The sequence below is a fragment of the Lithobates pipiens genome, unplaced genomic scaffold (assembly GCF_037356315.1).
Source record: "Lithobates pipiens isolate NorthernLeopardFrog02 unplaced genomic scaffold, aLitPip1_a1.2 Scaffold_22, whole genome shotgun sequence".
NCBI lineage: Eukaryota > Metazoa > Chordata > Amphibia > Anura > Ranidae > Lithobates > Lithobates pipiens.
Genome location: NW_027507784.1, coordinates 123,905,277 through 123,923,873, shown reverse-complemented (window position 1 = coordinate 123,923,873; position 18,597 = coordinate 123,905,277). Strand labels below are relative to the sequence as shown.

The 18,597-nt window shown below is 43.5% G+C and overlaps 1 protein-coding gene across 1 annotated transcript in view; it reads left to right on the top strand.

The window, feature by feature from the left end:
* Window positions 1–18,597, top strand: part of USP40 (ubiquitin specific peptidase 40) — a 148,661-nt gene that overhangs the window by 75,071 nt on the left and 54,993 nt on the right. Inside the window, exons 14-19 of the mRNA XM_077448206.1 lie at window positions 1,847–1,931; window positions 3,257–3,327; window positions 5,369–5,688; window positions 8,463–8,589; window positions 10,806–10,863; window positions 11,366–11,416. Coding sequence (XP_077304332.1) covers window positions 1,847–1,931; window positions 3,257–3,327; window positions 5,369–5,688; window positions 8,463–8,589; window positions 10,806–10,863; window positions 11,366–11,416 — 712 coding nt within the window. The remainder of the gene's footprint in view (window positions 1–1,846; window positions 1,932–3,256; window positions 3,328–5,368; window positions 5,689–8,462; window positions 8,590–10,805; window positions 10,864–11,365; window positions 11,417–18,597) is intronic.

Below are 18,597 nucleotides of genomic sequence, written 5' to 3'. Positions count from 1 at the left end.
AGGACACAGAGGTCCCTCCCCTCTTTCTGGTTACACATGTATTGCTTTGCTACAAAACTGAGGTACCCCCGGTAAGGGGAGGGGTTATATAGGAAGTTAAACTTCCTGTCTAGGGTGTGCCAGTGTCCATCACCTGTAGGTGCCTCTATAATCCATACAATTACTGTGGCTCTGTGTCCCGTAATGTACTCCAAGAAAAGGATGTTACAGGTAAGCTGTTACAAAAGTGCTTTTTTTTTCTTCCTTTTTGATACGCTATCAGATATGGTGCGCTGACTCAGCAATCCCTCCATTCACAGCCAATTATAGCGTGTGTGCCGTACACGGTATGCTTTTAAGTTCACTGTCCTCCATTGCCTTTGCCATGTTCCGCACATTATTTCGGACAATCAAATACACTTTAGATTTCTCAATGTGCCAAGTGTCAAGCATGGTTTTTAAAGCATCAGATATTGTTGCTACAGTATGTGATCCAACAAACTCACGTGCGTTAAGTAGGATGTTTTGCAATTGAAATTTGCCATCTATCCACTGCGCTATCAGGCTAAGCATGCTCGTTGGACTGACGTCTGAACTCCAAATGTCGGTAGTAAAACTAATTACTATGATGTCGGTAGTCATGATCTCATGAACGCGTTTTCTAACACTGCAAAACAATTCGGGTAGACGGTATCTGCAAAGTAACGTCTGCTTGGAAGTGTGTAACGCAGCTCAATATGTTGCATGAGCCTAAGGAATCCAATGTCCTCCACAACAGAGAATGGCTGGTTGTCTCTAATGCAATAAATTCCATAATTTTATCTGTAATGCCGCGGGCTTTGGGTCTGTCACTTGGAAGATTTTTTAACTTTTCGAAGACTGTGGCCACAGATGGTGTTGAGCCTGATTAACTTTTTGGAAGTGGTTCTGTTTTCTTGTATTCTGTATGCTGAACTGGATGACATGGTTTTTAGGTGGTGTATCAAACCTGTTGTTGGAAAAATGCCTTGGCACTGTACCCCCTCTTAAAATTTCTGCTGAGCATAGACTTGCAGATTGCAAATTTGGGGTCTTTATCAGAAACTTTAAATCATTTCCACACTGCAGACATGGTCCACCTTTGCTGGTAGCACAGAAGAATAGCATAGAATGATCTATAGTAGTGGGATTTTGAATCTTAGAGGGGGTTGTTGGAAGGACTAAAATATATTTAAAAACTAAACCCTAGGCAACTATAAAATAAAAAAAATAAAAAAATAAACTTAACCAATCCTCTTCCCTTTTTTTTATTTTTTTTATTTTTTTTTTAATACTAGTTGGATTTTCAGTTAGTTTAAGAGGACAGTGGCAATGTTCACCAGCAAATAGTAGTAACAATAGCCATCCAGGAGGGACGGTGGCCACTCTCCAATGCAGCCCTGTATGCTCCCATCTCCCAAGTCCCAACTGCATCTCAACCACAAGGAATGTCTGCCGGCAAAGTGCTCTTAACTCCAGCGTCTCAACCGCTGGGAGCGTGCTCACAAATCCCAGTGTTTTAACCATGAGGAACATGCACGCCGTCAACAGCTAATGATGTCACCCATTGGTGCGCCCACCGCTACAGTGTATGTGCAATTTTCAGAGCCATTATAGGCAATTTTTTTTCTTTTGGCAATGTGCCAAAAACACCATTTTCGGCCACCGAGATTTTGGTGCATCCCTAGCGGAAACTATTGGCTCCTGCTGTTGTCAGTTGAATCCTGTGAGAAGAGAGAGTAGCCTGGATCTTGATCAAATGATTGCATAAATATACAGTATATATCTGTCATGTAAAATTGACAAAGTTAGAGTTGTTATTGAACATCTTACCTGATTACTATTACAGCTTGTGGACAAAGCATTGGAAGGACAAGTGCTGAGCATCGCCAAGCTTCTGCCAGCAGGGTTCCATATCTTTGAGACATTGTGCGGTGAGTAGTTGAAAGAAATCAGTAATTTTCTCAATCTGTCATTGCTTGAAAAAAAATGTATGGGTTTTTGAGAGAGCCTCAGCAAAACACATTATTGATCAACATCTTATCTCTTCTCCTTTTTCTGTCCTCTTGCCTAATTTATTTTGCAAAGCTGTTTAATATTTTCTGATCATCAGTTTAAGGGTCTCTTCAGCTTAAGATATGCCTGGAAGCAGGACTACTGGGCATTGTCAGATAGTGTGATCTGTGGTTGGGCAGAGCCACTAATACTCTTGATTATCAGTCTTTGACAGTGACCATATGACTCACTTCCAAGACTGTTTGAGTGGCAACAGCTGAAGGGAGCTTAGAGCTGTGGGTTAAGTATTTACCTATTGGGTTAGGATATAGGGCAACAGAGGAGGGGGGCTTTTGAATGGTTAATTGTCTGGGGTTATGTTCGATTTTAGATCCTATTTTAAGTTAGTAGTTGAGGAAAACTCTTTTAAAATAGTTTACTTGTTCCGTGTTTATGTATAGGAATGATTGTTGATGTAATATAAATTATGTTCTTAGGAGCATAGTTAGCATGTTCCCATAGCTACACTCCGTGATCATACTCATTGATGTTAAAGAGTGCAGTAGTTGCATTGTCATTCAGGCTGTAGGTGGTTGGATGCTTTATCCTGTATGGCACATGTGTCAAACACAAGGCACGTGGGCTGAATCCGGCCCACCAGGAATTTTCATGTGGCCCTTGCACCTCCCCTGCAGCTGTGGCACCCTCCATGTCTCTGTCCCACTTTGTGTCAGCAGCAAAGAGGAAGACAGAACTCCTCTGCCAGATCCTGCACTTCTCCATGCAGCCACAGAGAGGCTTGTCTCAGCCCCCCCCCCCAATTTTATCAGTCACAGCAGAGGGGATGACAGAACTCCTTCTACAGATCCATCACCTCTTTGTAGCCACAGCACCTCCTTATCTCGGCCTCCCCTGGTCTTAGCATTCAGCCGATTCCAGCCCTCCTCTGGTCCTCCTCCAGAACATGCACTTTCTGCTTCCCAAATCTGCCCCCAGCTTTTTCCCAGCAGCAGCACAAGTTGAGGGGGTGCACTGTGATATAAGGGAGGGTGGAGGTCTCTTGACTTCTGAAGGTGAGGGGGAGTTCTTGACATCTGATGTAAGGGGGGTAGGGGTGCTCTCGACATCTAGTCTTAAAGATGCAACTGGCCCTTTGAGGGCAACTATAATACTGATGCAGCCCACAATGAAATGGAGTTTGACACCCCTGCTGTAAGACATTCGTGCAAAAATATTTATCTTTTTATTTTACTGTTTTCCTCAGATGATGAACAGACTTTTTCAAAAGCAGGAATAAAGGACGGATGTGACATATTTGTGTGGGATGGGAAGCAGGTATGGCTCTAACCTAAGAAAATCATTGGAAAATCGGCTTTCACTACTTTTGTTCTTTTGTCAAAGAACACAACGACTTGATGTTCTCTGGTAGTGATTATACCACCAGTTTGCCTTTTTGTCTTGTTAATATAAGCATAATTAGAACAATATACACAAATGTTCTTTTTAATCAGGTAAATGGTGTGGGAAGAAGAGAAGAATATGGCTGTCCTCAATTTTTTTCTGAGATACTCAGGCTTGTTGCTAAGGAACTAACATAAAAAAACAAAAAAAAAAACACTGCTTTTTAAAGCACACCTTCGCTTTTAGTGAAGTTTGTCCTTTTTAAAGGCTCCCTTACCCGCTCCAAAGGTGAAAGCACCTATTTAAACGCTTACCTTCATCCCTGTTTCCAAGATCTTTACTGTGTGGACCTCCCCAGCTCAATACTGCCTTTTGAAGGAAAAATTCTGACCACTCAGCTCCTACTGCACATGCAGGCCACTTGCTCTGTTGACTTCTATAGCTGGAGCCATACTCCTTCTGATGATTGGGGACAGGCCTCCATGAGTACAGAGGAGCAATAGGAATCAATTGCCCATTCTTTTTTGTTCCTATGTGCCCAGTGCAAATGGTCATACAGTTTCACACGACAAATAAGACCATTTCTTTTTTTCATAAATACACATTTTTGTAGCAGGTGTTATAACATGCAATTGTTCATGTAATTATTTAGCATTCACTCCTGTAATGAAGCTGACCTTTTTAAATGCACATCTGAATATTTTTGTATCCAAATTGATAAAATCGTTTTTTTTTTCTTTTTTTGAGAAATTGCGTAAAGTCAGAGACACTAGCAGGTCAGGAACGGCAGCCCCTTGTTTATCTCATGACCATTTTGTTTTGCTTGTTGAATGAACATTCTTGACTTTGAACCCTTTTGTTAAGTTACTTGATATAAATCGGCATAGCAACAACTAACTCATCAGCTTTTGCAGAGGAGCCTTTTTTCATAAAAAAAAAAAGTGTAATCTTTACGTGCACAATATTCTATTTAATCTTGTTTTTATAATGCATAGTGATCCTGTTGGCTAAATGAATATTGAGAATACAATGAGTTCCAGAAGGTTGTAATTTTGTCCATGACAGTTTGTGACCTGTGATTGGCTACAGCTACTCATGTGGTACAGATTGCTGTGATTGGCCCAGGTACCATGTGATAGCTGTGGGCCGATCACAATGGTAAAAAAAAAAAATCATGAATGGAAGCCATTCATGGCTGTTTTGGTTACATTGTAATCATGTGATTTGCTATGAGGCACAGGATCGTGCCCTAGGGTGCGCATGTGCACAGCGACGTACTGTTATGCACTGAGCCTGCACATGCCACAGTAAATGTATTATGGCGGGGTGGCAATTGGTTAGTAGTAGTTTTTGGGTCGTACAAAATTACATGATATTGGAAATTACATTGATTTTAATTGTGCCCGGTCCGGACTCTGATGCAGCCATGGGGAGGGTAAAGGCGCTACTTTGGTGTGATGCGGTGTGATTTTGTGCCCCATAGACTTTAAAGGAAACGCATCAAAAAAACATCTATATGTGTTTTTAGGTCCGGTGCATTTTTTTCCCCCTATTTACCGGTAGTCTCCTCTTCCCAGCAACATGTGCTCTTGTCATGATGAAAAGATGGAGAGACCAGGCAAGAAAGCCAACATTGATTATGAGGAGTTGATACTCCTTGTGCGTGAACTGCCCTCGTTTGTATGATGCCCAATGTATAAGGACCACTGCAAATGGACTTTGCATACATAATTTTTGTCACAGAAGATATGCTTACCATTGGCCAAAACAAAAATCGCAACAGCATGAAAATTGCATAAAAAATGTGCTGTCACGCTACTTAAATTGCACTAAAAACTGGATTGTGCTGCAACTGCAGGAGTGGGATCCTGGGTTGATTTGTTATTGCAACAGTATAGAAAGTATGTGTTGTCCAGTATTAATATTTTTCATACAAGTTACTATTTTTATATTTCCTTATGTAACTGCCATGCAGGTCGGTGGTCTGCCTGTACACATCGGTCCAGACTGTACACCAGTACTTTTAACCATCGTACGTCCATGTAAAGACCAGAGCAATGGCTCCTCACAAAAGTACTTGGAGAGCCAGAGAGTCTTCCCATCGAATTTACACTTGAGAGACGTGCAAAACAAGTTGTCTGGTAGTCCTTCACTGGAGTCACTGTTGTGCTCTCCATCCACAGAAAATAGTGAAGGCTGGAGTGTTTTTGCGTTGGATGACTTGGACAAAACACTTAACATGTTGGGGCTTAAGGACGGAAGTTCTCTGCTGCTGTTAGATTTCCGTGATGAAAGGTAAGCATTTGGCTGCCTGTACATAGGAGCGGAGGTACTTAGTAGCACGGTATTAGTAGACTGCTCTTTCTACTCCCAGTATAGGCATACAGTGACAACTATTTTGCTATGTGATTGATGAGCCTTCCTCTGTCTCAGATTACTACATTTTGCATTGTCATCCAGGGCCGGATTAAGAACATCATGGGCCTGGTGCTGAGGATTATGGTGGGGCTTTTTATATATATAAAAAAAAAAAATTAAATTGCAAACAATTTTTTTTGTTTTAACAAATTAAATAGCGAGAGGAAGGATGAGAGAGAGAGAAAGGGGATGAGAGAGGAGTGAGGGGTAAGGGAGAGGGGATGAGCGAGAGCGGGGGGATGAGAGAGTGAGGATGCGAATGAGCATGCGTGGAAGTGACAGCAACACAGCACAGCCAAGGCAAGTGACCAAAGGCACAGAACGTGGAAGGAAGACAGGGTGAAGATGGAACAAAAGTGTGCCCATTCTAGAGCTGGTAACATTGAGGATATTCAATATAATTTTTAAGAACTGTTTTTGTGGGTAAGAGGCATAGGGGAGGAGTATGGTTGATATAAAAGTGGGAAGTATGTGCAAGTGAGGGAGGGGAATATGGAGGGCATAACAGTGGGCACTATTTACAGGAGAGGAGTGTGGAGGGTATGGCAGTGATCAGTATGTACAGGAGAGGAGTGCGGAGGGTATGGCCATGGGCACTATGTATACGAGAGGAGGATGAAAGAATTCGGAAAGGAAAAATTAAAAGGTCTGTGGAAGGATGTTTAGGGACTGCGTAGTGGTTAAGCGGCCATACATGAATTTAAATTAAGCTGATTAAGCAGAGACCAGCCATAGTTGATCTATGTATGGGCTAGCTGGTTGTACACAAGTCAATCAATCGACTTGAGTACAACCAGCCTGTCAGGTTTTTCCCAAAACAATCAGTGCTGCCAGCTATAGTTAGCAACACTGATCATTGTATTCTGTGGGTTGGGAAGGCTCCCCACTGGCAGAACACAATAACACTGTGGAAGTGATTCCACCATCCACAGGTCAGCAGGTGAGAAGGTGTGTAGGGATAGGCTGGGGAGAGGTCTGTCAGCAGGGGGGTGTGAGGTCGTCATGGAGGGATATCAGCGGGTTGGGGGAGTAACTTGGAGCGATATCTTTTGGAGTAGGGTCTGTCATCTGTAGGTTGGGAAATGGTAACCTGTGATATAAGTTGAAGGGAGATGGCTAACATGGAAAGTGGCTGGGGAGTGACCTGATTGGTGGTGAGTGTGAAATGGATGATATGTTTCAAGTTTTTCACATTTTCAGTAATGCTTACTGCCCTCTGAAAAGTGATCTGTGGTGTATTGCTTTTCAACGAGTGGTATAGCAGCATCTGACAGGCTTTCATGAGGTGCTACTGCCCCTCTTTCTTTCTTTTTTTTTTTTTTTTTTTTTTTTTTAACATTGCTGAATGGCAGTTTTACATTGTTGGACTATGCTGCTACTGCGAGCTAGTTTGGGAGGCGGTGCTGCCTGTGTCAAACTCTGCAGGCTCCACACTGTCCATTGAGCTCAGTGCCTCTGACAAGAAGTGAGGAGAGGCACTGTGAGCTCATCCTCTTGGTCTGCTGAAAACAGAGTGTGCCAGCTTGTATTTAAACTGGCTTCTCTGTATGTAGCTTCTGACAGGCTGCGCAAGTAGCCCCGTATCTCCAGGACCATAGGTGATATGAGCCCCAAATTTTGACCAGTAGTGGGGATTTTATTTTTTATTTTTAATGGGCCTATCTTAAGGTAAGGGGCCTGGAGCTGCAGCTCCAATAGCCCCTATGTTAGTCCAGCTCTGTTATCTTTAACCACTTGCAGACCTGGCCATAGCCAAAAGACGACTAAAGCGTGGTCGGCTTATTCTGGGAGGACGTTCCCAGAATCTTGCTCCTGCACGCCCCCTGGGGCACGCTCCCAGAAAAATCCGCGACCACCGGGTCCGGAAAGACCCAACGGATCACAGTAAATGGCCTCTGGTAGCGCCCGCTTACCACATGATCGCTCCGTCAAATGATGGAGCGATCATTTGTAAACAAACAGGCATCATGTCATGACACCGGTTCCTCCCTTCCCTCTCTGTACCGATCTGTACAGTGTGAGGGGAGAGGGGGAGAGATTATTTGCAGCAGCACTGTGGGCTGGCTCCATAGTGCCCACAGCGCTGCTCAGTGCCCATACTCTGCCATAAATTTTAAAAGTGACAAAGGATTTTTTATTTTTTTTACTGAATTTTCTGTCTTTTTTGATTTATAGTGCAAAAAATAAAAAACCCAGTGGTAATTAAATACCACCAAAAGAAAGCTCTATTTGTGTGAAAAAAAGGACAAACATTTCATATGGGTACAGTGTTGCATGACTGAGTAATTGTCATTCAAAGTGTGAGAGCACCAAAGCTAAAAATTGGTCTGGTTAGGAAGGGGGTTTAAGTGCCCAGTGGTCAAGTGGTTAAATTTCCAACCCAGCTTGTCATTTGTTTTTAATATCCAGTTTGCTTTTTTCTTCAGAATTGATCTACTTTAGAAATTCTGGTCTAATAGAGTAGCATTGGGACGGTCTATATCTCAATTAAAAATCCCTTTGTATGTGTGACGTATCAGTCTTTTCTGATGCTAATGTGACTTGTTCTTTTGTAGTTTCTTCATATCACAGGCAGTCCTGCATCCTACAGCTTGCTTTTGCAAACGAATTCAGATATAGAAAACTGCAATGACCTTGTATTTGCTTTTCAGAGAAATGGTTCTTGCTACAGAAAACAATTCAGCTGAAGATCTGAACCTTTACTACATTCACATCCAGGATTGTTGTACATCTGCAGGAGAAAAGAAAACGGTTCAAATATCTGTAGATCCTAACTCTGTAAGTAACTAATGATACCATGTACTCGGTAAAACATATCTGCTTTTCTCCAGGATGGACCATCTTCCAATATACTAACAAATTTAGCCTTTGCTGGAGATTAGTAGGTGGTTGTACCATTTTAACAATAAGTCAGCTGGAGAAAGTAAATGGCTGAAGGGAGAGTAGTGAGAAGTTAATCACCGTACTCACGGGCCAAATGTTTTTCAATATAAACTGACCGGCATTCGTCCGTGTGTACTGTAGCCAGTCCAACACAAGCCAGCCGATTATACTTTGCATGTAAAAAAAAATGTGACTAAATTATGGTAGGCATCCAAAGTAAACAAACGTATAACAATGAATTTGTGTGGCCAGATATTAGGGGCACATCAGACTTTTTATTTTTTTATTTTTTTTATTTTTTTTAGCACTGTATAAATTATGAGAGACCCAAGTTTGCAGCATTAGAGTCTGGCATAATTGATAAAGACAGGCAAAACATTGAAAGTGGCTACTAATGTGCTGGTCATGCTTATGTACATTTTCAGCCATTTTAAACTAGCTTGACTGCAAAAATGGTAAAATAGACAGATGTAAACTACCACCAACAGTTTCTATTGACACCTTAAACCAGTTGTCTCCATATTGTGACCCAGGGGCCGGATGTGGCCTTTTTGTTTGTTTATTTTTATCTGGCCCTATTCTTCTCTCTGGTAAAAGGCACTATTCTCCCAACTGTCAGTGGGGCATAATTCTGCCACTGACACCAACAATGGTCAGTTATTCTTCCTACTGACACCAATGATGGGGCACTATTCTTCCTACTGACACCAATGATGGGGCGCTATTCTTCCTACTGACACCAATGATGGGGCGCTATTCTTCCTACTGACACCAATGATGGGGCGCTATTCTTCCTACTGACACCAATGATGGGGCGCTATTCTTCCTACTGACACCAATGATGGGGCGCTATTCCTCCCACTGACTCCAATGATGGACCACTGCTCCTCTATTTAGAAAGTTTAGAGACCCTTGCCTTAAACTAATGTAAAGTGTAGGATGCCTTGATCTCTTTAAATTGTTTGTGATTGAAAACTATTTTAAAAGTGAATTTAAATTGACTAAAAATTTGTGTGGCCAAAATTTTTCCAGCTGTTTGGACATATTTTGTGTCATTTCCACCGCTATGAATGGCTCAAGTCAGCTCAAGTCAGCCTTCCACCAACAGCCTTGTTTCTTTTTTTTTTCTTTCTTTTTGAAAACTGACAATTTTTATTGATTTTTCAAGGAAAAAAAGGAATTCCCAACATACAATACAGGACAATACATGTAGTAATGATAATACTTCAGGCATATAAACAACAAACATTTTGGCCAAAGGCATAGTTTGGTACAGGCTTGTGCAGTTTACAACCATTGGTAGTATACAGAATGATCACATTACTCGGAAAATGCGACAGAGTTTAGCCTGTATAAAGGCGCATTAACCAATGGAGGAAGAGAAAGATATAATGAAAAGGTTGAGAAGAGTCTAGTTTAGAGAAAAGAAGCGGGATAGAAAGTAGAGAAGGGGGAGAAGAGGACAACCGCCCACCCCAGAAGCCCCGGCACCACCTGGGAGGCACCAATCGTAAGTACCGGCAGTCTCTGCGAAATCAAGGGTTATGGAGCATTAGGTTGTGGAAGTCTCCAGCAGGACCCAGGGCTCCCATACTCTTTTATGCTTATCAAGCATATCATTTAGAGAGGCTGTCAGGTACTTCATTCTTTTAACATCTCTAGAGTGCAACTCAAATAGTGAAGGGGGTTCCCTCTTTCTACTTCAGGGCCACCAAGCACCGCGCTGCAGTTAGCACGTGTGACAAAAGCTTCTTTGACAGTTTAGAGAAGGAGGTAGGTGGTAGGCCTAGAATGAAGGTTTTCGGGTCGAAGGGCACCCCAGTACCAAATATGGATTGAAGCAGGGAGTGCACCATCTGACAATAGGGGGTGAGTAGAGGGCAAGTCCAATAGACCTGAAATAGCGTCCCCTTAGCCTTATAGTTTCATGTTTTTTGACAGAGACTGCCGGTGGTAGCTTGCCTTTATTCCCTCGTTTGTTTTCATTCTTGAAAGTAGGATGAAACTACCATGAAAAGTACATGAGTGTGACCCACATAAATGTTGGGGAAAATGTGCGAACGGTTATCCTTTTTTAAAAGCTTTTTTCTTTTACTATTTTGTGTCTTCAGGCTGTGTCATGTGTCCACCAGAAAGCTGTTGAATTGTTGGAATTGCATGAACTTACTGGTAAGAATTTTTTCTAGCACTGTCCTGTGGCGAATTATGAGAGAGCATTTCCAACCAAATGCATAAAAATATTGTGGCAGCACATCTCCTTATTCTCAAAGATGCAGGTTTATGCAGAATGTGCACTGTGCTATACACTGCTGCCATCCCTTGGTCTCCATGTCAGAAATTACAATGTCCTAGCTGGGGAGATCCATCCACTTCCTTTTGTGTGGATGGAGGAATCGTTTTTTCTCATTGTGCCTGCCAGTGGAAAAAAAAAAAACAGTGTATGGCCAGCTTTATGCTGTGTAGCTTCATAAAACAGCAGAGGTGTGTGGATAAGAAGATCTATGTATATATTTTGCAAATTAGTTTAAAGTAAAATAACTACATATACATATGTGTTTCGGATGTGTATAACTGTTTGACTTGAGTTCAATAGAAACTCTTTCTTGTAATTTATTCTGGACTGTGTGCAGGGAAGTGAGTCTTACATTTTTCTTCTGTTATATTTTGTCAGATGATACCTGCCTAAGACCCATCCACAGAAGTGGGAGATTGCTTCCACCAGGTAGGATACTGAGAAACGTAAAACTGTCTTAACCCTCAAACGAAAGATGTAATATATTATAGATTACCAGTCCTTAGACGTGGTGGCTGCATTTGTTTCCTCTTTGTTTTTTTCCACCTCTGTTTTCACCTGGTAAGCTGGTCAGTAACACACCCCATGTATTAAAGTGCCTCCACCACTCTGGATGAAGACACTCAGGCACCCTTAGACAGCAGTATTGTCAGTCTGGTCGAAAGGGGGTGTAAAGCCTCATTCTCACTACTATTTTTATTTATTTTTTCATTCAATCCTGTTAAACGGAAAAAAAAAAACTGTCAGCTCATATCAGAGCAACTGTACTAACAATCCAATGTTGATACAGCGATCTCCCATGCTGTGCTATTGTTTTCTGACAGGGGAACAGCCCCCCGCCAGAACACTCCGGTGAGCGATCTCAACCATTGGCTTAGAGCACCGATCGGGAGCTGGTCAGCAGATCTTTTCGGTCATGATTCTTCCGAACAACCGGGTTCTGTCGGACTGGCTGCAGTACACACAGGCTGAATGTCGGCCGGCTTCTATTGAACCAGCTGATGACGCCAGACATGCGGCCCATGTGTATTAGGCTTTAGATGTACTAGCAAACTGAAGCCAAACAGCTCCAGCTCACACGACAGTTAAACAAGCAGTTATATCAACAGGTTTTTTTTTTTGAATAAAGATTTTACTTGAATAACTTTACTTGAATAAATAAGCTCACTGTCACCTGAGGTCTAGAAGCAACCAAACTGGTTCCCACCAGCATCACTGAGGTGGGCCTCCTTCTGTGATGCCACATACAGAATATGCCCACTTGTGTTTATACAGGCAGTGCCCCCACACAGAGATTGAGCTGTGGCCAGTAGCTCCAGGTCTCATACGAAAGATTGGTAACTGTTAGGACTGGCTCCCAATTACATGATCAATATTATAAAAGTGTTTAATAGTTTATTTACTTTCCTTTTTTTCTTTCTTTTTTTTTTTTATTTTTTTTTTTTTTTTTTTAAAGTTGAGATCAATTGTAATATATTGAGTTACCTATCATTTGCTGGTGCTGTGTGATGCCTTTTAATTTGATTTGACTTTTTCAGTTTGTAATTGCCCAGTGCTTTGTTGTCTTTCGACAAGGCATGTTTGGTCATGGCTCTGGGCAGCAAAAAGCGAATGGCACTCTTGATATCACTTGATGTTAAAATCTTTCAGTGTTCTCGTAGCATCTAACTTTTAATTCATCCAGATGTATTAAGATACAGGAGTTAAATTATAAGTATTAACACGTTGGTATTATACCCAGTCACGAATGAATAAATTCTCCCCAGAGGTGTCGGATAAGTGCTGGAGGGGATGTCAAGAGAGAGGGTACCATAGCTCATATTTTCTGGTCATGTTCAGTAATTGGACAGTTTTGGCAAGAAGTTCAGAGAATCACTCAATTATTTACGGAATATCAGATTCCGGAGGACCCGGCATTTTTTCAATTACAATGCTCACAAATCCCACTAGAGGGATATAAGAATTCAATGCTATGTCATCTGGTGAATGCAGCTAAAAGCTGCATCACCACATGCTGGAAGGAGACAGGTGCACCTCAGATTTCTAAATGGCTAAATAAAGGACAATCCCTCCTTAATTACGGTGATGTTAAATGGGGGAGGTATGTAGAAAGCCAATATAAGGAGGGGTTCACCATATAATTTAGCTGAGAGAAATGCAATACCGCCCCTGTATGTCAGTGGATAACTCACCCAACTCAAAATGTACTGATTTGGCAACCAAAATTGGGACCCCTCTGGCATGAGATGATTGGGTAGAATGGAACGCCCAACCGACCCATGGTCGGCGAAGTGCCATCTGAATGCTCCCCTCAACATGCGTTTCTGTCAAGGCTATTACATCTGCATGTTGAGGAAAGCGAGGACCGCCGCACGCTTGATTTTCTCGCGTACACCCCTCACATTCCATGTGATAAACTTTAACCACTTTCAGACCGGACCATTTTGCTGGTAAATGACCAGAGGTCTTTTTACACTTTGGCACTGCGCTGCTTTAACTGGTAATTGCGCGGTCATGCAATGTTGTACCCAAACAAAATTTGCGTCCTTTTCTTCCCACAAATAGAGCTTTCTTTTGATGGTATTTGATTGCCTCTGCGATTTTTATTTTTTGCGATATAAACGTAAAAAGACCGCAAATTTTGAAAAAAAATGATATTTTCTACTTTTTGTTATTAGAAAAATCCAATAAACTCAATTTTAGTCATACATTTAGGCCAAAATGTATTCAGCCACATGTCTTTGGTAAAAAAAAAGTCAATAATTGTATATTTATTGGTTTGCGCAAAAGTTGTCACATCTACAAACTAAGGTACGTTTTCTGGAATTTACGCAGCTTTTAGTTTACGACTGCCTATCTCATTTCTTGAGGTGCTAAAATGACAGGGCAGTACAAAACCCCCCCAAATGACCCCATTTTGGAAAGTAGACCCCCTAAGGAAATTGATAAGAGGCATGTTGAGCCCATTGAATATTTTATTTTTTTGCCTCAAGCGATTGAATAATGACAAAAAAAAAATTTTTTTTTTTTTTTACACAAAGTTGTCACTAAATGATATATTGCTCACACATGCTATGGGCGTATGTGAAATGACACCCCAAAATAAATTCTGCTGCTTCTCCTGAGTACGGGGATACCACATATGTGGGACTTTTTGGGAGCCTAGCCGCGTACAGGGCCCCGAAAACCAAGCACCGCCTTCAGGCTTTCTAAGGGCGTAAATTTTTGATTTCACGCCTCACTACCTATTACAGTTTTGAAGGCCATAAAATGCCAAGATGGCACAAAACCCCCACAAATGACCCCATTTTAGAAAGTAGACACCCCAAGCTATTTGCTGAGAGGCATGTTGAGTCCATGGAATATTTTATATTTTGCCACAAGTTGCGGGAAAATTACAAACTTTTTTTTTTTTTTTTTTTTTTTCACAAAGTTGTCACTAAATGATATATTGCTCATGCATGCCATGGGCATATGTGAAATGACACCCCAAAATAAATTCTGCTGCTTCTCCTGAGTACGGGGATACCACATATGTGGGACTTTTTGGGAGCCTAGCCGCGTACGGGGCCCCGAAAACCAAGCACCGCCTTCAGGCTTTCTAAGGGCGTAATTTTTTGAGTTCACTTCTCACTACCTATTACAGTTTTGAAGGCCATAAAATGCCAAGATGGCACAAAACCCCCACAAATGACCCCATTTTAGAAAGTAGACACCCCAAGCTATTTGCTGAGAGGCATGTTGAGTCCATGGAATATTTTATATTTTGCCACAAGTTGCGGGAAAATTACAAACTTTTTTTTTTTTCACAAAGTTGTCACTAAATGATATATTGCTCACGCATGCCATGGGCATATGTGAAATGACACCCCAAAATAAATTCTGCTGCTTCTCCTGAGTACGGGGATACCACATATGTGGGACTTTTTGGGAGCCTAGCCGCGTACGGGGCCCCAAAAACCAAGCACCGCCTTCAGGCTTTCTAAGGGCGTTACAGTTTTGAAGGCCATAAAATGCCAAGATGGCACAAACCCCCCCCCCCAAATGACCCCATTTTAGAAAGTAGACACCCCTAAATTTAGGGGTACACTAGTGAGACTAGGTAATAAATGGCGGGTGCCCTGAAACTATAAAAAAATAACTAACCAACCAGCGTCACCTGTAACAGTTATATGGTGATCACTGGTGAAAGGGTTAACTAGGGGGCAATCAGGGGGCTTTATGCGGTAGTATATGGGGGTCCCTGGCGCTATAAAAAGCTGCGGCGAACCTAAATACCTACCTGCCTAACTAGCGTCACCTGTGACACTAATACAGCGATCAGAAAAACGATCGCTTATTAGGCTGGGTTCACACTGGAGCGATGCGGGAACGCCACGAATGCGCGGCGGGTTCCCGCATCGCATGCCTCCCGGCGGCAGTTCACACTGCCCTATGCGAACTGCTGGGAGTGTCAGTGAAATGTTAATGACACCCCCAGATCAGTTCGCATATCGCAGTGCGATCTGCAAACTTGGATCGCATGGTGTGAACACCCATGCGATCCGATTCTGCTGCGGACCAAAAAAAGGGTCCCGTGCGAGTTTGCGGCGGGTGCGGCGGGTGCGACACGAATTCAGCCATACTATCTGTATAGCTGAACTCGAATCGCACAGAGATCGGATGTGATTTGCACTGCAGTGCGGTGCGAATCACATCCGTTCTCATAAACCGCTGCAATGTGAACCCAGCCTTAGTGACACTGGCGACGGGGGGTGATCACGGGGTTAAACCTTTATTGGGGGGGTTAGGGGGGTACCTTAGAACTAAAGGGGGCTAACCCTAACTGCCCTAACAGTTATTAGTCACAAATGACACCTGCCGGGTGATCAGGGGGTTAAACCTTTATTAGGTAATAAATGGCGGGTGCCCTGAAACTATAAAAAAATAACTAACCAACCAGCGTCACCTGTAACAGTTATATGGTGATCACTGGTGAAAGGGTTAACTAGGGGGCAATCAGGGGGCTTTATGCGGTAGTATATGGGGGTCCCTAGCGCTATAAAAAGCTGCGGCGAACCTAAATACCTACCTGCCTAACTAGCGTCACCTGTGACACTAATACGGCGATCAGAAAAATGATCGCTTATTAGGCTGGGTTCACACTGGAGCGATGCGGAAACGCCGCGAATCCGCGGCGGGTTCCCGCATCGCATGCCTCCCGGCGGCAGTTCACACTGCCCTATGCGAACTGCTGGGAGTGTCAGTGAAATGTTACTGACACCCCCAGATCAGTTCGCATATCGCAGTGCGATCTGCAAACTCGGATCGCATGGTGTGAACACCCATGCGATCCGATTCTGCTGCGGGCCAAAAAAAGGGTCCCGTGCGAATTTGCGGCGGGTGCGGCGGGTGCGGCGGGTGCGGCGGGTGCGGCGAATGGCTGAACTCGAATCGCACAGAGATCGGATGTGATTTGCACTGCAGTGCGGTGCGAATCACATTCGTTCTCATAAACCGCTGCAATGTGAACCCAGCCTTAGTGACACTGGCGACGGGGGGTGATCACGGGGTTAAACCTTTATTGGGGGGGTTAGGGGGGTACATTAGAACTAAAGGGGGCTAACCCTAACTGCCCTAACAGTTATTACAGTCACAAATGACACCAATGCAAAAAAAAAAAAAAAAAAAAAAAAAATGACATTGGTGTCACTGTGACTGGGGGGGCAGGGGTAATTGGGGGGGTGATCGGGGGGTAAAGGGGGGGTGTGAGTGTGCCTGGCATGTTCTACTGTGTGTGGGATGTGTTGGTGCAACTCACTGATCCGCTCTCCTCCGTGTCGGAACGAAAAATACCGACACGGAGGAGAGAATACATCACTTCCTCTCCTGTGTTTACATTACAGGAGAGGAAGTGATGTCACCGGGGATTTCCATTCGTCGGGAGCGATCGCGAGGGGGTGGCCATGAATGAATGGCCGTCCCCTCGTCCGGGATCGCTCCCGAACGAAAACCGACCGCCGCAGGCACCGGGCGGGGGCCCGATCGGGCCCCCGACCCGCGGGAGGCAAATCACGTACATGTACGTGCTTATGCCTGCCCGTGCCATTCTGCCGACGTACATCGGCGTGAGGCGGTCGGCAAGTGGTTAAAGACGTCATGGCGGAAAGTCATGGAAATCAATTAGCAAAATCATGTATTTCAATATGAATATCTCGCAGAACATATATAACGATTCACATAACCCCCTTCCACGAGGCGGTACCTGCTGTCCGAATTTGGTATGCACAAAAAAAAAAAAAAAAAACTATAACTAGAATAACTCCGTCCCCCTTCCCTGCCCTGCACCCCACCCAACTGGTGCGGGCTTTTTCCCTGAATTGTTGCGTCCTAACTGATGAAAAAGCTGTCTTCCAATATATGCATATATGGTAATACAATATACTGAGTTCCTGGCTTATGTATCGAGCCGGGGATGCCAGCCATATCAATAGATCAGGATAGGTCTCCCACTACCCTGTAGTTTTACCGTCAATAACCAACCATCTCCAGAAAAATGTCCAGTCAGCATTATAGCGATTCCCAGTGGTGTGTGGGGTAAAGTCTCGTTTCACTCTGCATGAAGTTGGTAGGACTCCGCTGCCCGACAGCTCCACATTCAATGTGGTCTTGAGTAGTATGTAAATACAAGCAATAAAACAGGTAGGATCAATATGGCTCCCGTGCCTTAAATCCCTGAGATTTATGTTCTGTACTCACATTGAGGTAACAATGGTTTCCCAATGCCATCTTGGGCCTACAGTGCATGTTTTAGAGTGTTCCCTGGCTGTAAACGTGCATATCCTAGAAAGCTTCCCATCCAGCCGTAGGAACCACGCAGTCATGCAATTCTGGAAAAGTAGGGATCCATACTAGGAACTGTTGTGAGCACAGATAAGGGAGAAAGGGGGGAAAAAAAACAATCAAAAAGTAAAACAAAGGGGTAATTGCGAAGAATGGACAGGTTTGGGCTGAGCTCCTGGGTCGTGATCATGCAACTTTCAGGTGGGGCTCAGTGCTCCAGCCAAGAAATAACATTATCCGGATCCTCAAAAAATATTGGGTGGCCTTCATGTTCCACCCTAAGGCGAGCAGGGAAAAGCATGGAGTATTTGTAGCGCTGATCTCTTAGCCTGCGTTTGGCCTCCATAAAGGTTTGGCGGCGGCATTGTATCTCTGCTGAAAGGTCCGGGAAAATGGCCACTTTAACATTGCCCACTGGAATATTGCCCTTCTCTCTGGCCATTCTCAGTGCTGCATCCCGGTCTTTATAGTTGAGGAGTTTAGCTATGAAGGTGCGGGGGGCCCTGCAGTGAGGGTCTGGCTGGTATGCGGTGCGCCCGCTCCACTGCAAACATGAGGGAGAAGGATTCCCGCCCGTAGGCAGTAATAAGGAGTTGTTCCAGGAATGTTGTAGTGTCCCTCCCCTCAGTCCCCTTTGGCAGGCCAATGAAACGTAAATTGCATCTTCTCAGCCTGTTCTCCATGTCATCCTGCTTAGCCTGGAGTTGGCGGATCTGTTGTTGCATGCGGTCGGAGGGTGATTGCAAGGGTGGAACAGTGTCCTCCACTATGCTCAGCCTGGTTTCTGT